The following is a 24,725-nucleotide window of genomic DNA, read 5'->3' as shown; positions in this document are numbered from 1 at the left end:
GAATATATTTTAAATCTTTCTCTTAAGGCTTCCATAACAAAGCTAGATTCTTTTGGATAGTACATCTCTAGGTTTAAATTGAACTAGTCTAAACATATATACATTTTTCATCATAAGCACTGAATGTTGCAATTATGATACTGTATATTTGAAAGAAAAAAAAACCCACACCAACATAAAAGATAGTTGGAGGAAAGGGTTTACTTTTAGTATTAAGTATTTTTCTGTTATAGTTGTGAATATATTTCTCCATAAGTTGTACGTTTTTCAGTTTATTGATAACGGCAATAAAAATAATTTTGTTAAGCTGTTGCAAAGTGAAGCCTGTAATATACCAAGATTTATATGCCTGCTTTGATGTCACTGACCATTATTTTGAACTCCTGGCATTGAACAAACCAGATTCAGTCCATATAGAGCATCTGTTTCATCCCCACTCCATAATTGGGGGAAAACGTCAGTCCGGTTTCGATGGTATTCTCTTTCTGCAAAAAAAAAGGAGGAAAAAGTATATGCATGTATGAACATTTTAAAAGTATTTTCTTACAAAGGTACATGAGAGACAATTTGGACTAGATGACATTCATCTAGCTGCAAGCTAATTTGGACATTAAGTGATAATTGTTTAATTATCATGATGTCACGATGTGTTCAGAGGATAAACTTCATGGAAGAAATGGGTTAAGGTTAAGGGTGGGGATATGCTCATTTCTCTTTCATTTAGGACACCATCCATCATGTTCACTTAAAAATGAGATAGTCTTGTCAAATTAACCATCGACAACATCAACAAGCTGTTAAAAAGAGTCTAGCAAGGGAACCCAGATGTCATTCTGTACTCTTGACAAAAGTATTTATGTGTCACCTTATACTGGAAAAAAGATTGAAGAAAATTCGGATGAAAATAGGATTTACTGAGTGTTAAGTTTTTTAAAAAAATTCCTGCGGAAAAATGAACTGGTGTGTGATTCTGTTTTCACACATAGATGTAATGTAGACAAACAAGCCTTTTGTGTCATAATGGCTCTAAGTAAATGTTCACGAAGGCTGAAGAAAATTAGTGAAGATCGAAGCCCTGAGTATATAATATTTTGATGGAAAGATCTTGTTTGTCTTCTTTCTTAGAGTTTTGTTGAAAACGCAGTATAACTCGGGTATGTGTGTTTTGGCCCATCCTTGTATGGATATTGAACTGCAAAAGAATTAGTCATAGGAATGCCAATATTTTGTTAGCTTGCCATCTATAAGCCTCCAGGCTATTTTTGCGACTGTTTGGGTGTTAGCTGGGTTTTAATTGAAAAGCTGATAGGGAGATTTTAATTTAAGATTTACTTGGCCAGTGTTTATTTATGCCACCTAGTGGACAAGATAATAAATCCCTTTTTTGTGAATTAAAAGGATGTTATGTACTAATTGAAAACAATTTTTACAAAGACTTAGAACTATATTAGTTGTAGGGTTTATTGTTTAATGCATTCCATTTCATGACAGATAGAACAGTAGAGTCTTGTTTCAGATTTGTAAACGGAAACAGAGAAAAAAGTATCTGAAAAAAAAATTGTCCAGTTATTGCATGATTAAAATACCACATTGATTTTTTTTAAATTTGAAAAAGAAAGACAAATCTTACAAAAATGTAGTGTCTGGCATTTGTTTAGCTTAGATTATGTACTTTTAGTAGTTATGTGGGAAAAAATTATTAAATTCAGTCTTTTTAGCTATGGTTTCGAATGTTTGCATTGCATCATGTATTCAGTGGTCCGAGTTCTGCTATGCCTGCATGTTCCTGTTCATCACAAAGCAATTAACCGAGATGGATCTGAAGCACATGGTGTTGAAATATGAATGACCATACAAGAGGCTGGACCTCTCTCCTTGAATTATTCATTATCAAGTTTTAGATCATAATTTACCATGGCAATCATTGTCGCCTTTATTAATAAGTTAATTAGGTAATTGATAGCAGAATATGAAAGCTGGGTTATTTGTACTGAGGGCGCAATTTATATTTCTTTTGAGGAAGGAATTGAAAATATCATAAATGCTTCAACAGTAAAGTTTGCATCATGATGATGTCTTTCTTTTTGGAGAGCTGATCTGGTGTCCAATAGAAAATCTACCTATATCTATAAATGATGGTGCACAGTTTGAAGTATTTGTGACTTTGTTTCGTATTTGCCCATTAAACATCCCATGTGCATGAAATTGTTTTGCTTTGAGACATTATGGTACATCACAATCAATTTCTTTTCTTTTTTTTTGACACAAAGATATAACGGAAAACCTGCACTCTTCTCGAGTGACTTTAGGAAAGCCATAGTCAATGATAAAATTCTCTTAGAAATAAAGTCTTAAGGAAATGAGCCAGAAAGTCTCCCAACTAGCTTCTTGTCAATATAAAAAGGAAAATACAAGTACACTGCAGCTTTAACAAGATAAGCAGAACACGGGAGATAGCTGACATCTAGGTGCAATAAGGCTGAGGACTTCTACTGTTTCTTAGTTCTGTTAAAAAATCTGTTTGACACCCAGAAATGACATTAGTACAAATGAGCGGTCCCATGAACTAATTTGTTGACATTCCGGGATTTGTTTTTTTTTATGCTGTGCAGAAAGAATCAACAACAATTGATGTTTCAGTTATTTTTACCATTTCTTTTGATCGTTGATTAGATTGGATATATTTTATTTGCTTTCGTATAACATAAAGATATATATTCATCCTTTAAAAAGGTTTTATTTTCAGTAGAATATTGTTGATTATTGAAAATGATATTTTTTATAGCCAGGTAAAATATTTGTTGAAAATTGAAGCTTTACCAATTGTTCACATTTTTAGGTCACCTGAGTCACTCAGGTGACCTATTGCAATTGGTCTTCGTCCGTCGTCGTGCGTCGTGCGTCTGTGCGTCGTGCGTTAACAATTTTACATTTTTAACTTCTTCTTGAAAACTACCAGGCCAATCGTTACCATTTTTGGTGTGAAGCATCTCTTTGGTAAGAAGAATCTAAATTGTGAAATTCATGGCTCTACCACCCCTGGGGTGCCACGGGCGGGGCCAAATATGCAAAAAGAAACAAATTTTCAAAAATCTTCTTCTCTACTCCCTTGCATGTGAGAAAAAAACTGGTTGCATGGTAAAGATGTCCATGAAGCCCTCTACCAAAATTGTGAAATTTATGGCCCCTGGGTCAGGGGTTCTGGCTCTAGGGTGGGGCAAATATGGCCATATAGTAAAAATGTATTAAATCTTAGAAAATCTTCTTCTCTACTACCATATATATTTGTTAAAAACTAAATGCATGATTATGATATCCATGAGGCCCTCTATCAAAATTGTGAAATTCATGACCCCTGGGTCAGGGGTTCAGGATCTAGGGTGGGGCCAATATGGCCATATAGTAAAAATGTATTAAATCTTAGAAAATCTTCTTCTCTACTATCATATATATTTGTTAAAAACTTAATGCATGATTATGATGTCCATGAGGCCCTCTATCAAAATTGTGAAATTCATGACCCCTTGGTCAGGGGTTCAGGTTCTAGGGTGGGGCCAATATGGCCATATAGTAAAAATGTATTAAATCTATGAAAATCTTCTTCTCTACTCCCATATATATTTGTTAAAAACTAAATGCATGGTTATGATGTCCATGAGGCCCTCTACCAAAATTGTGAAATTTATGACCCCTTTGTTAGGTGTTCAGGCTCTAAGGTGGGGCCTATATGGCCATATAGTAAAACTGTTTTAAATCTTAAAAAATCTTCTTCTCTACTCCCACACATGTGAGCAAAAAACTGAATACATGGTTAATATGATATCCATGAGGGCCTCTACTAAAATTGTGAAATTCATGACCCCTTCGTTAGGTGTTCAGGCTCTAGGGTGGAGCCAATATGGCCATATATTAAAAATGTTTTAAATCTTAAAAAATCTTCTTCTCTACTCCCACACATGTGGGCAAAAAACTGAATACATGGTTATGATACCCACAATCTCCTTTACCTAAATTGTGAAATTCATGGCCCCTGGATCAGGGGTTCAGGACATGAAGGGGGGGGGGGCAATATGGCAATATAGTGTTTATGCATATAATGTTTAAAAATGTTCTTCTCTATTCTCACACATCTGTATAAAAAACTGACTAATAATTATGTTTATCAGGAATTCCTCTACTGAAATTTTAATTTTCATGTCCCCTCAAGGATGGGTTTTGATTCTAGGGGAGGGCCAAAATGGATTATAGATGTTAATGCATATAACGTTAAAAAATTATCTTCTTTAAATACTCCCACACACCTGAAAGGAAAACTGAATTCATGATTTTGTAGACCAGATCTTTTAGTTTTTCACCAAAATTATAGGTTTCACAGTTCTTTTTGAAATGTGGTCGTCATTACAAATTTATAATTTTTCTACTCCAGTATGAAACCTAATTAATTAGATGCATATATGAGACTCGATGACAAGTTTGTGTATGGGATATATGCTACTCAGGTGACCGTTAAGGCCAATTGGCCTCTTGTTAAGATTTAATTAATGAACCTTAAGCCAAATATTATTATGAAAAGTTGCAAATCAAATCAAAAATGACGAACCAAATTAAATAAAATGGACCCATACAAAGCATGGTCCGTAAGTACTGGGCAATACACCTGTAAATCTGAAGAATTATTGCTCATACTGACTGATAAGAGAAGTCTACAGTGCAGTAATACCAGCACATGCCAACATCATACAGTTTGTATTGTGATAGATTAATGCCCTGGATTGAAGTGTTCTAGTAAATCTCCAGCAGTCGTTGGGCCATTTGTATTACAAGGGTCATTAACACACTGATTATAGGGCCTTGCATGACTGTGGGTAAGTGGACTGGACACTCAGTACAACTTTGTGGAGATATTTATGGACCGGAATGCAGTACTGTGTGTATAAATATAGCCACTGTAATAAAGGCCCTGAGACAATGTGGCAATCAACAATATAACAACTAATTGTGCTAAGGTCCTCGTGTTGAGCAAGATTACAGCATGTTTATGACTGTATGAAGACTTCTGTACAGAAAGTTCAGAGACACTTATGAAACAGTGGTTACTTCTTAGTCAGTAAGGGTTCTTTTTGGCCACTTTTACTATGCAGGGGATGCAGATTGATGGTAGGGGGTGGGGATATTTGGGTATATACCTGATGACTACTGGTACATGCTTCAGAATTGACAACTTCATCAAAATTGTGATGAAAGTATGTCACTGCCAGATCCCATTCTGGAAATAGTTGAAGATCATCATGCAGTCCGCCACTATAAATATTCATTTGGTTTTTGAAATAAGATGTTTAACATTGGAATTGCTGTAATTGCTGTTTTATCTTGTCCTGGGACCAAAAAACCAAATCACAAAGCAGCCATTGCACTTTGGATTGTGTGCTATAGTTGTAAGCAGTTGTCAAACAGAGATGACTAGGAATATATCTTGTGCAATATTAGATCAGGCAGCAGGCGTTTTATGAACCCAGGTGTATCAACAACGACACAGAATAAAAAAAAATGGGGGGGGGGGGGGCATTAGACAGTTTATAATAGCCCTACTAATTATTATGCTGCTAGTATTGTATTAATTGTCCCATATTACCTGGGTCTATCTTTTTACAGCAGATGATGTACCAGGTGAACCAGCAAAAATTATATTTGATGTTAATATTAGGTTGAGTGGATGGTCAGCTACAGTAGGGATTTGATGTTTGTCTGTGTTTGACCGAGTCACTGTCTTGACAGAATATCCAGATATTATGTATATTTATTTTGTATAGCCAGGTATATACTCTGTTGTACTTTGTACAAATCGTAATTGTTGCATAACATAATTTCTGACTGCATGTACACATGGAGACCCAGATAGTAGTTTTATCATAGGGGTTAAATCAGCTGACTTGGAATCTTGTATCACTAATTGTTTACCCAGATGATTGTGCATTACCCCTGATTTGATGTTTTTGTTTACTGTATATATTATGACATTTGCACTGTTCTAACCCTTCAAAGCGATTTCAGGAATCTGAAAAAGCAAACAAGAAATGAATTTGGTCACACAGTAAAAAAGGCAACCTTGATCAAAATTACTGGGATGGTAGATCTTGTTTATTCAATCAGTTTGTCGGTCCTAAGTTCTGGAACCTTAGTGTCATATAGGACTAAAGGATTAAAACATTGCTTTTGTTATCCCCATCAACTTTCCCTTTCCCAAATGGAACTTAAAATCTCAAATGCAAACATATCTTGGTCATCCTTGGGTTGATCATTTGCAATACTGACACAGTAAGGGAAATCTAGTAGGTGTAATGATTTATCCCTTATGTTGGTTGTAACACAGTGTGACATGAAACCGCTGTGGATAAAAACCTTGTAGTGCTGTGGTTAGTTTTTTTTGCCTCTCAGATGTCACTTGGACATGTACAAGATCATGGCAGCCTGTCTGGATGACAGTAGGTTAATGGAGCACAGGTCCACTTATTGATGACACCAGACAGCTCAGCTGACTGTGGATGGAGATGCTCTTGTTGGGTTTTTTTTTACATTTATTTTTATTTGCATGCACAAACGAATGGGTTAGAACAGACCATGATGCTGTCATGGTATACATTACTGGACACCATATACTTTCCATTTCTGCTATGTACAGCAGAACCATTAGTAAACATGATCATCAAATACTTCAGATATGATTTTGAACAAATGCATATACACTGGATTCCATCAGAACTTGGACAAGTTGCATATTACTGTCATTAATCTGATTGACTTTTGTATGTGTCATGTTAGGTTTTTTTTCCGTTTTTTCAGTAAAGGTCATTCTCCTTTGAACTTGAAGCAAAACCATCATAGAAAGGTCACAATTACACATACATGTACAGTTAGATTTGTATATGCAGTAAGGAACATGCAGGTTCTGCTTTTGATGACCTTTGGCAATTCCTATCTCCTCCTTCTAACTTGAAAACTAAACAAACAGACTGTAACAACAACATTATTTATCAATCTATCTACTGCAGACAATGTTTTATTAATTAAACCTTGTAAAAATTAGAGAGAGAAAAAAAATCAATTTTCTCTTGTATGTTAAATCTAGTCTGAAATAATAACATATTGAAGTGAATGTTGTCAAACCGTCCTCTCTAACTTCTACGTCACGAGTAGACATCAGAGAAATCTTTGTTAGAACAGGCTGCCTTAAGAGGCTTTATCCTCTCCTCAAGTGTCCCTTTCCCTTCTGAAGCAATATCTCTATTGTATTACATCTCTGTACATGTTTTTTTTTCCACCAGACATGCCTCATACTGTGTACTGTATTCACGTCTTAACCATACAAACTGTGTCTTTAGCCTTATTGTATGTACTTGTATGTGTTAGTCTCCATGCATTTGTTTATTTTTTTTTTCAACCATTTGAGACTGCGATATGAACTTTTTCTAAAAACAAGTTCTTTTTTTTTTAAGGGGGTAGGGATGGGTTAATTTTTATTGAAGTGGAAGTGAATGCATGATGGTTAATTAGATATATTTCCAAACAACTTTGATAATTGATCTTCACATATGCCGAAACTTAAGTTAAGGAAGTGTAATTCAATTGGAGGATAGAAATCAGACATGGAAGATTACATTGCATAGAAGAGGCTTTTTAGCTTGTAATAAGGACTTTTAAGACTTTAAGTTTAACATGATGGCATCAGATGACAAATTCAAAGCAACAGAGATGTCATATATACAGTACATAATATTGGTACACAACCAAGACAATATGCATTAATGAACATTTAGAATTATGAGCAGCTTCTACCGGTAAATCAAGATTTTTCAAACCTAACAGTAAGCAAAATTAATTTTCAAAAACTGTAGGTGTTTTGAAAAAAAAAGGTGATATGAAAATTTTGTGAAAAATGTTTTTACTATGTTAATGACAGAAGATTGAAAGAATAGTTAATATGAATAATATTCGGGATTTCGCGTCTTTTTTTAGCTCTGTCGGTGTTTTCACCTCTCTTTTTTGTACTCATTTTTTTCCTGACAGGAGATCTTTGTGCCATTGTTGAATTCATTAATTATTTTAATTTATAGAATATTTCCTTGACTGTGTTTATTTTTCCTGATATATTAAGTAGACCTGCATTTATAATTAAGATTCAACATATTGGCAGAAAATTGTCTAAGTAAAAGCAGTACTTGATTTTTTCCCCCCAGTTTTTATTAACTTTTATGAAACAATCCAACTTCATTTAGAGAAATAAACAAGCCTATAAAGGTGCATTTGCATGTACTTGATAAATGAAAATGGGAATATATGCTTGGTCACGATTAAATTACATTAATAAAGTGCAGGGATTACTGCATTTCATTTTGTCCTCTAAGAAGTATTTGAATATTCTTTATAGCTACAGTGCTTTATGTAAGAATGAAAAGAATATATTACCAGTATAATATATATATATACTTTTCTATATATTTTCGCATTTAAGCTTATATTTATGGCATGCCCTAGCTGCCATGTTCATATGATCATGGCATATTAAGGACCATTCAGGGGTCATATGTACATGGCCTTGACCTCTCTTATAACCTTGACATCATATTGAATTTTAGCTCAAACTGAATTTTAAGAAACAAAATTCACATGTACTATTGATATGATGATTTGCTTCTTTTTCTGTTGCAATGTACCACTGGACAGCTAGGGCTTCAATTGCCATATAAACATCACCATTGTAAGTTGCAATGCATGTTTTTCAAAAGATACATACTGCCTATATATATATTCAAAAATGTGCATCAGGATGTAGAACTTGTCATTGTTATACTATCATTATGAAACAAATACATGTACTTGCTATGATTTCTTAAGATAAAAATAAGATTCTGTGTTTTAAGGTCAGACAACAGGTTCCTCAATTTTTTATAACTTTTTCCAGGAATTTGTTGATGGTTTACTACTATTTTGACAGGCTTTCTTGCCAAAAATTAGGGTACCTTACCAGGCATTGCTGCAAAATACTAGAGTATGCAATTTCCTATACAATCTTCTTGGAAAATACACTTGAATTGCTGATATAAAAATAAATACATATACAGCACAGCAAAATTCACTATATTGGAACTCTATTTCGGCCTGGGCGGGGTTTCGAACTCACGACCTCTAGAACCCAATGAGCGGCCACGGTTCTAGCCACTCGGCCATGTAGACACATTACCACATTGAATTAAATTTTAATCATTTTTAAAATAATTATAAAATTAATATTTTTTATTGGAACTCTTTATTACGAGGAGATACAAAAAAGATTCTCGAGGAACGTGTCATCTGACCTTAAATTGGAATGCAATTTAAAGTTGTAAACAAGCACACATGAATTCATTAATAGAGCCCAGCTAGACTACCTCTATTTAAGAACACCAGAACTGTTTTGAGCTGTCAGAATTTGTATATTTAATGGGCAATCAAAACAGGCTCCCATGTAATATACAACAATTTTTTGGTGGCTGCTCCAGAACAATGTCATACTGAAGGAAATTTTTACAATTTTGAGTATGGACTTCACAAGTTTTTTCTTAAATATCATCACATATGTTGATTTGAAAGGAAATATTTTATGCTATGATTATTATTAATCTTGATTGTAAGAAGATTACTAAAGCCCTTGGCTTTACAATTTTCTTATTCAAGTCCAATGTGTTTGATATCAGAAGGGACGACACAATACTTTCTGTTGTATTTCCAAGAATTCTGCATCTTACTGGAGATGAATAAGTATGAATGACAGATTATCAGATTTTATCAGATCCGTGTAAGGGTTGATTGGAGTGTTTTGAAGTATTATCTGCACCCAGTGAATGTATGTGGTTCAACATATCGGGTTAGGTACACAAACAAGGTTCAGTATTTATCTCATTACAATTGAATACATTAGTTCATGGTACTACACTGGAATTTGCGTGCATTTGATATGCTGATATTCATGGTCACATCAATATTAATTAATCTTTTTCTTACGAAAAAAAAAATGATAGATGAAAATTTTATTTGAGAACAAGGTTTTTGACCTGAATTTTAAGGGAATTGTAATTGTAGTTCATAGATTTGTCTGTTTTTGCATATATTACCTGATACATGTATTTCGAATCTACTGCCATTGATATTGGTAATGTCTTCAGCAGTTTTAACTAAGTTTGGTCAGTAAAGAGAGGAAAGAGGAAGAGAATGGAGTGGGGGAGGAGTTATCTTCGGAATAATGCTATTTTTCACAGCCAAATACTTTTAGCTTGGTGCCACAAAACGGGGGTGTAATTAGGGACAAAATCAAGTCTCATATAGGAAGGTTAAGCCTTTGCTGACAGTAGCTATAAACAGGTACAAGTAATCGGAGTCTCCGAGATATTTAGAACTTGTCTACCAAGAACAGACTAGGACATAATTGTGGGTAACACTGTTGTAGGAATGACAGCATCAAACTGATTCAATATTTGACTTTTGGTGTTTACACAAGTGTAAATATCTGTCGAAAGCCTGGGTTTTTAAAATGGAATTTGAGATGTTTTGCTAAATGATAAGGGACAAAATACCAGTTCATGATACATGTATTGTTGCTTCTTTCCATTTCAGCCAAAAAAAAAAAATGATAGATAAAAATTTTATTTGGGAACAAGGTTTTTGACCTGAATTTTAAGGGACATGTAATTGTAGTTCATAGATTTGTCTGTTTTTGCATATATTACCCGATACATGTATTTCGAATCTACTGCCATTGATATAGGTAATGTCTTCAGCAGTTTTAACTAATTTTGGTCAGCAAAGAAAAGAAAGAGGAAGGACATAATTGTGGGTAACACTGCTGTAGGAATGACAGCATCAAACTGATTCAATATTTGACTTTTGGTGTTTACACAAGTGTAAATATCTGTCGAAAGCCTGGGTTTTTAAAATGGAATTTGAGATGTTTTGCTAAATGATAAGGGACAAAATACCAGTTCATGATACATGTATTATTGCTTCTCTCCATTACAGCTTTTTCACCCAGAAAATAACTGTAATAGTGCAACTTAATGCAACGTTATATATAGTCCTATTGAGTATCATTCAACAAGCCTTATGATTTTTCCATCTGTCTCTCAGTCCATTGGTCTGTCTGTCTTTGTGTGTTAGTGGGTCAATTTTATGAAGTACAGCTCCAGTTTTTGTTCCAAAGAGACACAATTTTTTTTATAATTTTATAACCTGCTCTGTCACATTTTTCTCTATAATAGACTTCAGGCATATGGAGAGCAGGATTCATTTTCAAAGAAATTATGCTGGGTTTAGAAATAGATCTTGAGGTTTTCATTTAGTAGATAATATCCTGTTAAACATGCTCTTAGGGTTCTTCCTTGATAATCTCATGACGTGTATAGTTTGAATAAATATACATATTCATTTTTTTTTTTGCACAGTTTTGTTTTGAATCTACTCAACAGTTTTAGATGATCAAAAAGTTCATTGTATTGTTGACATACAGTCGATGAATGCGTAAACTTCGTCTTTATGCCTTTAAGAGATTAATTCTGTTAGATTGGAAATTAATATATACACCTGTGACAAGTACTGCAGGGGGATTGGGAGGCTCATTAGTATAATAATATCAGACTATATCATAAATTGATGTCATCCAATTTGCATTTCTGTTTTGGGAATGAACACACAGGTCCATGGCGGACCGATCGAGGCTTTGTGTTGTAATTCTGCAAGAAGTACGTGACCCAAACTCCAGACACGTTCAGGAGCAGTAGCTTCAACCGACCTTGACCCCAAAATTGATTTAGACAAATTTGATGATCTGAATAATAAGGAGTTTTTTTTCTTCTCTAATTGAGTTTTGGATATATACCAATATGGTTGTGAATTTTCCAGCTGGGCCTTTCGGTGAATATTGTGGTAAAAATTTGTTCATGAGTCTTGGACTTTTTTTTCTACGGAGGTTATGTGTAATGATTTGTATTCATCTGTCAATGCGGGAGGCTGGATCATGTGAATTGAATTTCAATGGATTTCTTATTTATTTTTTAGCCCAAGACTTTGTGATCGATGAAGCTTTGGACATGGACTTGGAACGCTACCTCGGGGACGGCAAAATGTGAGTACAGTTCTCGACGATCATCAAGGACGTACTTTTAAGATATATAAATAACTGTTCCCTATAACAGAGCTGAGTCAATCAGCTTATTCTAAGTAAAAGCTTTTAAAAGATTGAGAGGGCTTTCCGTGATTAAAGATCATCTGTTTTTTGTTTTTATTTTAAGGATAAAGGAAAAATATCAATGTTTATGTAATTTTCATTTCGTAAAGCACTTCTATAAAAGAATATGAACTACTACAGACTTTAAAACTTCCTGATTTTATAATCCATTTTATATGCTATTAGCAATGTAATGCTAATTGATTTGTATAAGTTATCCTTCCAATTGATGTTAAAATATATATGTTCTCCTTATATTTCTGTGGGGAGGGGAAGGCATGCAGCTAGGTTACGTTCATTGAATAGTAATCTATCTAAGCTTGAAGAGGCCAAGGTTTTGCTGTTAGCCATATTAATAGTTTCTGTCTGTGAAAATCCAGAGAGATGAAGCATGGAATTCATGCTATGTCACATTTGAAAAGCAAGCGCAACCAAAATGGTAGCTAAACAAGTTTTAAGGGAAATGTTGTACACTTATTTTTACTTTAAAAATGATGGTTTTCAAGTGAATATGTAGTGTGTCATAGCGTAATGTTAATTGAGAAAATATTCAGCCCTGGGGTTAAGCCATTAGAGATTAAATATCTTTATCCAAGTCCTAGACAAGGATTTAGAGATTTAGAAACCTAAAGTACAGTACATCTTCATTGCAGGTCTGAATATTATTAAAAAAAAAAATATATGCCAACATTTGAAAGATCTCTTTAACCAGCTTACCCAAAACGTTTAAAAGGCAGATAATCAGAAAACATAACAAAGAATTCTCTGTGTTAAAAGTGACAATTACATCAGACCCAAACACCGAAAGCACACAAGTCGGTGCTCGGCGCTCAAAAGAAAATTTGTTTAATGGATTTTATGTTCGGCAATCGTCAACACAATTTTGTTTGACTTTTGAAATCAGGTTATAAAAGAATTAAGTACTTCAAAAATCCCAGACAATAATTGATTGACTATCATCGGCCCCAAGTTATTCTTTTAAATTCTTAGTTATATCAATACTGGAAAGAACCGATTTGATCATTTTGGAAGAGGTATATAAGATCTTGATATGAAATCTGAAGCCTACATTTTAATATGTAATTAAAAACAGCCGGCATTTCTTTTCCATAAAATTGAATGTATACATTATGACACACGCATACTTTTAAACCTCTTATAAAAAGGATGTATTGTACATTTGGCATGGCCATCAAGTGTGTACTGCTTTTGGCAAAAATTGCCCTTTTAATGTGCTTTTATATTTTAATTAAATTTCCTCCAAATTTTAACAATTTAAATGTTTCAGTCTTTTAGAGAATTATGTCATGATAATGTCTGTATTTCAAGGTTTTAAGAAGGAAGTGAAATGTAATAGATTTAATATGGATGTATGTACAAGTTGTATGCATGTGAGTGTGGGGACTACATCATAGGGAGACAGTCCTTTTGTGTACACTGTGAAACAATCTTTAGATTTGAGAGAGAGAGAGATAGAGAGAGAGAGAGAGAGAGAGAGAGAGAGAGAGAGAGAGAGAGAGTAATCCAAATAAAAAAAAACTCAAAAAATTAAAAAATGAAATCATAAGGACCTTTTTTTAAGAATTTAAACTGACAGATTTCATTTTCCTTCTGTATCTTAAGATGTTTATAAATGGCTTTTACAAGTACGCAGCATTATCTGCCATGTTTGTATCTTAAGAATATGAATGGATATCTTAAAAGAAAAAGAATGTAAAAAAAAGTTTCCATCTGCACGTTTTGAAAAATGACATTTTAGGGCATGCCCACTGAACTGTGAAAATTTCATCATATGAATCCCTGATTTTCTGAACAGAATTAACACAGATTTAGATTGCCATCAATAAGATTGACTTGCAAATTAAAACATTAATTAATGAAAATTATGTTCTGTCAGTTAAAACATGTTTGTATGTATGAGTAAGTATAGGGATCCAGTATAAGGAGATAAGGGTTTGTTGGTGTGTAAATTAATGATTTATCATATGAAAAAAAAAAACTTATTCTGTTTGCTACTTATTATTATTCTTGACTAATTTTTATGGCTTAAATAAAACAAAAGGACTTGATGTATAGCTTTAAGCAAGATTGTGAATGTAAAATGATTAAGTTGGACAGAAAATGTAATCTTTTTTGTATGAAATTGGGGACATAAGACAACAAAAGTCTGAATATATATAAAAACTTGTCTTTTAAAAACAACACCCTCGCCCATAGATATTAATTTATCTAATTATGAAAAAGAATTTATATTCTGAAGCCACTCTCTAAAACACAGGGAATGGCTGACAGTAGACATTTTGCACTCAATTTTTGGGGTTCTATCAGAACTCTGTGATGAATACCTAGGTTACAGTACACACATCCAAAAAAAACATTAGCAATAACAAATAACCTAAAGAGGAAATTCATTTGGTGATTTGATTTCATTTGCCAATGGCCCAAAGGAGGCTTTCATGAATAACCAATAACCAAAAGTAGACATTCATTTGGTGAAAAACCAATGACCCAAAGGAGACATTGGTGGATAACCAATCACTTATAGGTGACATTCATTTGGTGATTAACTAATGACCCAAAGGACACATTGGTGGATAACCAATAACTTAAAGGACACATTGGTGGATAACCAATAACTTAAAGGACACATTGGTGGATAAATAATAACCAAAAGTAGACATTGATGGATAACCAATAACCAAAAGTAGACATTGGTGGATAACCAATAACCAAAAGTAGACATTGATGGATAACCAATAACAAAAAGTAGACATTGGTGGATAACCAATAACCAAAAGTAGACATTGATGGATAACCAATACCCAAAAGTAGACATTGGTTGATAAATAATAACCAAAAGTAGACATTGATGGATAACCAATAACCAAAAGGAGACATTGGTGGATAACCAATAACCAAAAGGAGACATTGGTGGATAACCAATAACCAGAAGTAGACAATGGTGGATAACAAATAACCAAAAGTAGACAATGGTGGATAAGCAATAACCAAAAATAGACATTGGTTGATAACCAATAACCAAAAGTAGACAGTGATGGATAACCAATAACCAAAAGTAGACATTGGTGGATAACCAATAACCAAAAGTAGACATTGATGGATAACCAAAAACCAAAAGTAGACATTGATGGATAACCAATAACCAAAAGTAGACATTGATGGATAACCAATAACCAAAAGTAGACATTGATGGATAACCAATAACCAAAAGTAAACATTGGTGAATGACCAATAACCAAAAGTAGACAATGATGGATAACCAATAACCAAAAGTAGACATTGATGGATAACCAATAACCAAAAGTAGACAATGATGGATAACCAATAACCAAAAGTAGATATTGATGGATAACCAATTACCAAAAGGAGACATTGGTGGATAAGCAATAACCAAAAGTAGACATTGGTGAATATCCAATAATCAAAAGGAGACAACGGTGGATATAACATAAACCCAAAGGAGGCATTTGTGAATTACCCATAACCAAAAGGAGACTGGTGAATAACCAATAACGAATAGGAAACATTGGTGGATTAACATTTACCAAAGGTAGACATTGTGGATACTGTGGAATCATTAGATTTCGTGGTGGCTCAATTTTCGTGGAATTCGTGGGTACCTCTCATCCACGAATTAACATCCGCCACGAATTAATAAATTAGGGTAATAAAGTCATATTTCCTTTGTAGGTTTTAGAAAATACACGAAATTACGTCCCAACGAACCTGTAAAATTTAAGCAATCCACGAAAATTGGCCCCCACGAAATCTAATGATTCCACAGTAAACTATTACTAAAAGGATACATTTGTGGACATACAATAACAAAAGGGAGACATAGGTGAACAACCAAAACCAAGAGACATTGGTGGATCCACAAAACCAAAAGAAGACATTGGGCAGGTGGATAAACAATAAATAAAAGATGAAGAAATTGGTGAACAACCAAAACCGAAAGAAGCAATAGTGGATAAACAACATCAAGAAGGAGACATTGGTCTATAAACAATAAATCAAAGATGAAGACATTGGTGAACAACCAAAACCAAAAGAGACATTGGTGGATAAACAATAACAATAAAAAGGAGACTTTGATGGATAAAAAATGAACAAAAGGAAAAGACATTGGTTAACAACCAAAACAAAAAGAGACAATTGTGGACAAACAATAAAAAAAGAAACATTCATTTGGTGGATAAACAATAAAAATAAGGGGACATTGGTTGATAAACAATAACTGAAAGTATACACTGGAGAATAAACAATAGCTAAAATTCTTTAAGACACTTAGACTTGATGTGTCTCTAAAATGGTACATTTTGCTCCCACATTCTTCCTTAGAATACTTAATAGAAGAATTTTAGATTTAAGAACCCTATTATGGCATTCCATATATAAAGTAATTTTTTTTAGAAGACCTAAATTTTTGCAAGAAATAAGCTACAGTGTATGCTATAGATGGGAAGGAAATGAAAGTCTATGACAAACTGGCTTGTTATAAAGTCTTGGTTTATAGTCTTCAGAGAAAATTATTGGAAATCCATTAATGAAAATACTGTATGGTTTATGAAGAAAAACGATTTTTTTATCATAATAAATATGATGCATTATCAACATATTGTTTTTGTAACTGGATCAACCATCTGGAAAAAGGGACACCATTGAAATACAAATTTAAAATGCCTATATATAAACCATCTAAAAACTGAAAAGCATTACCATTATAGATTTCAAGAGTTTCATCTGGGTTTTCAGAAAGACCTCCCCCCCTTCCACTTTCATTAACTGTTCCTTGTTATCTTTGATACAAAAATTATTTTAAAAAAGATTTTCACTTAAGGAATTCATAATAATGTTGTTATATATGACAACTGTCCCTTTGAATAACTGAGGGTTCACACACAAGGTTAAAAAACCATAGCAACTGAAACTTGACCTTAATTCTGCACACTTACAGTCAAACCTGATGTTTTTTTTTCCCAAAATATACAAAGATACAAGAAATAAAGGATATTAAAGTTAAAAAAGAAACAATTATTGGGACTTGACATCCGTGTTGTCTCACAAAATGATTGAAGAACTGTTTACTGTTAATTAATAAGACACACAGGTAACCAAAGTTTTAGACACGGAAATGGCAGAAGGTAATGTTGCAGTAAAGTAATTGGAATACAGTGCGAGTTTTGTCAGTGATGTCACAATTTGAATTGGAAATTGGCATGCCTGTTGATCTATCTACATTCTGAATATTTTAGATATGGAGTAGTACAAAAAAAAAATCACTTTTCAATATGAGAAGACATTAGCAAATTTTTAAAATGCCATCACAAAATGATATATGGATTGGGGTCTATAAATATTGATTTTAATAGCTGACTTTCTGCAACAAAGTGTCAACTATCATTGCATATTTTACCTGCAGCCCTAAATGTTTTTTCACAGTACAGGTAGCTCCCATAAAAGTTGAATGCTGTAGCGTCTATCATTTTGCGAAGTAATATAGTTGTCAATAAGATTTAATTAAGAGTTTAATTAAGAGTCTGTGGACAATTTTATTGTGTTTTTTTTTTTTTATTTTATTGTTGTTGATGTCTTTTAAATTTATAAAATAATTGGGAAAGTCCCCAGTTTTTTTGAATTTTTGATTAAGGGATGGGATTTGGGGGGTAGATGTGGATAAATTTGTAGATAAATTCTCTGTAAAAAAAAGAAGGATGGTAAAATTCCTGTTATGAAATAAATTGAATACTGTGAAGGTTTAACCAAGCATGTGACTTTATATATTTATAAACAAATATTGAGTTATAAAATGTTTGGTTTATGACTGTCAAATTTTATGCGTCTTTAATAACATCTCAAAAGCCTCCATTTAAATTGGCGTTGTGTACATTGTACAGAACGAATTGCCGTACCGAATATGCTAATAGCTAACCTTAATATTGGAGATTTATGATGGAATTTTTCATGGTAAATCAAGCTTCTTTATGGCTGGTTAAGCTGTTATTAATATGAGGACCTCATCTAATTTCTGTTTTGATGTGGAGAGGTTTTATTTGGAATATAAAGAGTTGGTCAATAAATTTTGTTTCTGAATCCTAATTAGAATATATAAATCTTTTGTAAATAAGGTATGCTGACCTGGAATATATATATGTCTTTAATCATCCATCAGTTTCTTCCACCCCTCTCTCCGACTTTATCATTCAATCCAACTGCAAATTGATAATCACTGTGAACTTATGCACAGATCCAACTGTGAAAATTCACAATATTCTGTGGAGGCCAACATTTTTGGGATGGAAAAATTACATGATTTGTGATCATCGAAAGGGTTTTGTAGGGATTTAATTTCATAGTTTAAGAAATAAATAGAATAAAAATTTTACTTAGGCTTAATGTTTTGATAAATGTTATCCAAATAAAGAAACAAATAATTCTGTCTTACAATTTTAGACTGTAGATAATTTGATGTCCTGTGACCTTGATCTTATTTGAAGGTCACATTTTGGAAATCATGGTGTAAAACCACCCTAATTGATGTTTGTAGATATAGACAAATGAATCTTTGCTATCGGTATCCCAGGTTACTGATTTTGTCAGAATGTTGTAGGTTTTACAGAATTATAAATTTTGTAAATTAAGGTTATGAGTGTCATAGTATATTATAGGCATTGTCAGTATATATTTAAGACATATTTACCACTCAGTATCAGAATCTAAATATGTAACCACGAGTCTTCAGTAACATTGTTGTTCTCAATGTGAGGGAAATATTTTTAAAGGAATATACATTGAGCAACTATCTGGTATTCACTATGGACTTTGCCTGTGACTGGAACTGCATTTACTGTCTAACCTGTATGAGACCTGTTTTATTATTGCCTTGTAAGAAATTGTCACTCGATCTTTATCTGATCTGAATGAATCAGGAATCAAACAAAATGATATAGATGTACTTGTGTTAAGCAAGTGTCAGGGACAGACATTGAATAAGATCATTGATGTGGAAGGAACAAGCTTAAGTCAATTTCCAATGCACTGCTTTATATTGAAGTAATATACTTTATTGATAACCCATGTTGTTTTAATCAGGTTCAGACGTATATATGTCATAATGAAATCTTGTACCAAAGGTTGTTCTCTCCAAATCTGTGATTTGTCAATCGCAAAAGGGAACACATTGAATTGCTGCTCAGACAGGACAATCAAAAAATTACTTCCAATGAAAAGCAAAACAAGCAGGATGTGTCAGATGAAATAAGATTTTAGCAGACCAAGATTTAGTCGGCTTGACAGGCAGTCAAGTCGCCTAGAGTTGTGGGTCACTGTGATTTGAGAGGAGATCTTGACCTTTGAATTTGATAACTAGAAAAAGCATTTAGGTTTTAACTGGAAAATATATTAGAGCTAACATTGGGGGTGGGTTGATGAGGATGTTAAAAATCCCAGAGAAAAGACAACATGCGTGTGCTTATGATGAGTAATCATCTTAAATATGATGCATATATAGAAGAAACTGATTTGATCAGAAGAGGGTGTTTCCATGCATCAACTTCCTGGTGAAGGGATTTTGAAGTGATGAGAAAAATATTAAGAATGTATAGAGGGATGTAGAGAGAGAGAGAGAGAGAGAGAGAGAGAGAGAGAGAGAGAGAGAGAGAGAGATTTTCAAATTATTGTACTTTAAACATCTTCCCTTTTTGTCAGTGCTGACAGTGAAATTTGAAAGGAACTGCCGGTCTAGTTGCTCTAACCGGATTTGGGAGTAATTCCATTGTTACAAAACATCCATTGCTATATGTAATATCAGGAAGAGGTCATTACAGTAGTATTGGGTTATTAAATTAGATTCAAATAAATCAGGAAAAAAAACATTGGAATGAAATATCGGATAATAAAAATGGTCTCTAAAAGAGCTCTTTAGTTGAACACTGCAGATTAATTTATAAGGTCAATTGATGCATCAGGCATTTATATCTGTTAGGTCTGTGAATTAGAGTAATAAGTTAGCAGTTGTAGAGAAAATTCTAGTTGAAAATTCATTAATCTATAATATATGAACTGTATAATATTACATTAAATCGATATTGTAAATCAGCACAAGACAATAGTATTAGACGAGGTGATAGGTGAGAGGGTTTTTTAAGTACTAAGCATAAAATGTCTCCCTATGTCACTCACAGAAAACAATATGTTAATCAGGTCATGTCATGCCCATAGTCACAATATCTGTGTGTGTGTGAGAGTGTGGTAATTGTTGGTTAATTCTACAATTAAATTTAACACTGGGTCAGTGCTTGTCTCTGTGTCAATTAAGATGGAGGGAACATGCAGAGACTGCAGCGTCTAAGTGTGGGGCGTTAATTCCACTCCGACGAAAGGTCGATGAAGTTAAGAATTAACATGAATTAATATGATAAATATAGCCCGTCCGTGTGAACAAAAATGTATATATATATATAAAAGATACTTTTAGTACGAGACAACATTCGTGTGATGACCGAGTTTCTTTGTTATTTTAGTGAATTTTCTGTATGTGCTAAATCAATCAATTATTCACTGGCATGGAGTTTGATACTTTACCTTATAAAATAGGAGATGCTCATTTAACTTATTATTTGGTGTTCCAAATCACCTTTTTTATAAGAAAAACTGATAAAATGACTTCTATTTTACCTCCGGCACTTTGTGTACAATATATCTGTAAAAACAGTTTATATATAGACTTCCATGTTTATACGTCTCTTGGGATATTGCAAAAACGGCCATTGTTCAAGATTCTGTTTTATAAATAATGCAGTTTTGGACTACGGTGCAATAAGTGCCGATTCTTATTTCAATGAAACCAATAGCAGATTTGGCGATAGATTTCTTCAACAACAATTACACAAACTGCAGCCGACTCTATGGTAATGATAAAAGCTCTTTGCTAGTTTCAATAGAATATAATTCTAGAAATATTGTGGTAAAGAAAAAAAAAATCTATGATAGCTGTCATTAAGCCCATTAATCATTATCAGGCATATGAAACAGGTAGTTAACCATATGATTAATGCGTTTTTCAGCTGAAAGACTGAATTCGTCCTGACATTTAAAATATCTTAAAGCCAATTGTTTTTAGCTTATTGATCTTTTTTTTTTCATAAACATTTAAGTTCATTAGGTAATTACATTGTTTAGAATTGCACAGATCCTTTTTCCGATACCATCCGTATAAGGTTTCTTGTTGTACGTTAGATCTTCATTGGGAATTTGTCACGGCAAGGGCTAAAAATAAGGCCCCCACATAGACCTGATTATATCTGCCAGAATTTTTGTCTCGCCTATTATTGTTCTCTTTAGAGAGTAACTTTTTTGTTCTTTCTGAAATAATTTGAATCATTTTGTGAAATTGAAATCTTAGTTTAGGTTGGGTATCGCTTGATGGGTAATTTATATAGAATATTTTATATGAGAGAGAGAGAGAGAGAGAGAGAGAGGAGAGAGAGAATATTTTTTGTAGACAGCCATAAATCTTGGGTTTTTTTGAAGGATTTAAATGTCATGTTAAGGATATGCACATGATATTTTGATGCATAAAACAAATAGATTGCAACCCAATTTTAACTTTTTCTGTTTTTAGGACTCCTCTCCCCGCATAAAATTTTATCAGATTAATTTTATAGATAGAGTAATATTTTTTTTTTTTTCAAAATATGAGCATGATTGACTGTTTTTATACACTAAAAGAAAACCATTCTTGCTACTGTGAGGAACCCATTCTATTTTTGGTGTCTGGAGAACTTGTACTCTTACAGGCATAACAGTACTTTGATCGTATATAAAAGCTATCATCAGCGTAGAGTGTGATTCTTACTATATAGCGTGAAAATTTGCATCCATTGAACGAATTTCTCTTCATTAAACTATTTTCTTATCAAGGGCCTGTCTGAGATAGATGGGAAAATGTTGATAAAATGATTACGATTTTTCAAGAGTCTTATCTTGATCTCCCCTAGTCTTATGATGTACTGGGCTTTATGGCCCTGTATGGTAATTTTTGTTTGAGAAAGACTGAAGAATTACACATATAATGTAAAACACTGTAGTCATTGTTGATATAGGCTGAGATAGTCATGTTAATAAGCCGGTCAGTCGTGTGAATTCCGGAGGTTTCTTCTTCACACACAAGGTAAGAGGGATAACTCTTGTAAAAAAAATTGTGACTTCAATTTAACCCCCCCCCCCCCCCCCCCCCCCCACCACCACCACCACTGACTCTAAAATATTAAATGAATATTATTATATCAATTGATAAATTATTTAAAATTTTTTGACCTGATTTATTCATTTGGCATGATATCAATTATTTTAATATTTAAGACCTTTTTGAATGATTATTAAGGTGAATATAAATTTAAAGTAGTCCGAGTATCGCACTACGTCATAATACGGATTTTACAATAATGATTCGACTTTTACAAAGCGTTTTTGATACCCGGTATTGATTTTGCTCTACATCGCTGTAGTAAACAATGGCAATAATAAGCAATTAGAACGGTAATATATGTATTCTATGAGAGATAGAAATGATTAATGTTGAGAAACTCGATTCTGTTAAAGTAAATAAAAAACGAAGTTTCTGATTAACCAGGATCTCAGGTATGCTTATATCTTCCTTGTTTTGACCCCCCCCCCCCCCCCCCCCGAATTTTTCTTTTTCTTTTACTAAAACCGGTTTAAATTTAGAGACAGAAGCTATTTCGAATTTAATCAATCGTCAATTAATTAATGTTTAAATGATATCTAACATTGTTGACAGATCTAGGCAGAAAACTGTAGCAAAATGTGATTTTTACGGATTTTTTTCGTCAGGGTCTACTTGGTTTAGAGCTTATAGCGTGAAAAGTAATCCGTCAACATATAATTTATTTTACCAAATCTTTTTTCTAAGATGTCAATCTATAGAAGAAACACCATGAATTTAAGTTTGAGTCCATAAAATAGTAAAAAAAATACCAAACGCGATACTAGCATTGCATTTTTTGTATTCTATTTTGATACATCAGGTATAAAGCGTACTTACTTACAAAAATTTGCGCAAAATTATTGATGAGATATGGCTTAAATAAATATTTATACTCTATTTTGTATGTTCAGTTCTAATTTTCCCAAATTTGGTAATTATTTTTAGGAAAAACGGACGTCTGGCAAATTTCATAATTGTCAATAATTTTCGCAAGGGGGTACAACCGTCTGAGAGGTGATAACAAACAAACTAGCATGTAAACATATATATTTTCTTTTGTATATGTATTGCTAGAATGTATATTTATCATTTAAAGCTAAGCTTTTAATGATTGAGCCCATTTAGTGCCGAGTATAGGACTACCTTAAAGGATAAATGTTTAAGAAACTGATTTATGAGGAGCAGGAGATTTCTTTAATCCTTTATTTTTTAGTGTATCTAAAACATGGAACTGAAATTGTGGAGAAGTTACTGTGAATATATAACTTTGATAATTGTAAGGAAAAAGCAATACTGTCTTAAATTTGTAATTGCATGCTAAAATGTAACACCATATCACCTTAAAATTATGAATGATAATGTGAAGTTCAAATGTTTAAATGACTTAACTTATGAAAAGTACACAAAAGCGTTTTGATAAATTGTTTTTTATATAACATTTGGTCATGGAAAAAACAATTAACTTATTCAAGTATATCTCAACACATTGAGTGCATGATTCTGATTCAGAAAGTTTAATTTACAAACAAAGACGTGTTACAATAATATGATAAGATGGCTTTTAAGGACATGTTTCCATTTGTAGCTGTATGTTTTATCTGCGTCTTTTTTTTTAACATTAAAAAGAGGATCTAAATGCTTTTTCATCTCAATGTAAGCCATAGGTGGTGACCAAAGAGAGATAATTCAGATTTTATATCAAGTTCAGTTATCTTTCTTTAAAAAGTTTAGTGATTAATTTTAAAATTGGGTAAAAATGATGTTGAAATAACTTGATACACCATGTTTTTCACATCTTACCTCCCTTAAACCTTTAATACCAGTTCTATCAAACAAACTGGTGATCAAAATAGTGTAAAACTTAACAAAAAATGTAATTGTGAAGATAGTTAATACTTTATTGTTTACACTTAAAAGTTACGTGCATGAAATGTGAGGGTATGTAAATGAGAAACAATTGGCATAAAATTATGGAAAATGAAATAGGTATATTCATTACACCTGTGGTTAGGGGGATGGAAATGAATTTATTGTGAAAATGAATTTATTGTCAAGAAAACAGTAGGAACCATATTACGATTGAAACGCTTATATGACATAGTGTTGTTGTGGATCGCTTCAAATTGACACAGATTCTCAGATACAGGTATGGGGAATTCAATTAATTAATTGACTAATTAGCATATAGTTGTATTCCACAAGGTGTGAAATATATATTGAGGT

The 24,725-nt window shown here is 33.0% G+C and overlaps 1 protein-coding gene and 1 long non-coding RNA gene across 7 annotated transcripts in view; one reads left to right on the top strand and one right to left on the bottom strand.

Annotated features, from left to right (window-relative positions):
- Positions 1-24,725, top strand: part of LOC105324981 (myelin regulatory factor) — a 65,457-nt gene that overhangs the window by 5,085 nt on the left and 35,647 nt on the right. For 5 of the 6 annotated variants that reach the window (XM_034471885.2, XM_034471899.2, XM_034471871.2 and 2 more), the window contains exon 2: positions 12,085-12,151. In XM_034471885.2, coding sequence (XP_034327776.2) covers positions 12,085-12,151 — 67 coding nt within the window. Of the gene's footprint in view, positions 1-11,894; positions 11,953-12,084; positions 12,152-24,725 lie in introns of those variants that run through there. The other variant, XM_034471860.2, reaches the window with a different exon arrangement.
- LOC136275925 (uncharacterized) overlaps positions 382-24,725 on the bottom strand; it is a 36,984-nt gene continuing 12,640 nt past the window's right edge. Inside the window, exon 3 of the long non-coding RNA XR_010714434.1 lies at positions 382-485. This is a non-coding gene — a long non-coding RNA (uncharacterized lncRNA). The remainder of the gene's footprint in view (positions 486-24,725) is intronic.

This window comes from Magallana gigas, chromosome 5 (assembly GCF_963853765.1).
Source record: "Magallana gigas chromosome 5, xbMagGiga1.1, whole genome shotgun sequence".
Classification (NCBI taxonomy): Eukaryota; Metazoa; Mollusca; class Bivalvia; order Ostreida; family Ostreidae; genus Magallana; species Magallana gigas.
Note: the sequence above shows the minus strand (reverse complement) of the source record. Positions and strands in the feature narration are given on the sequence as shown.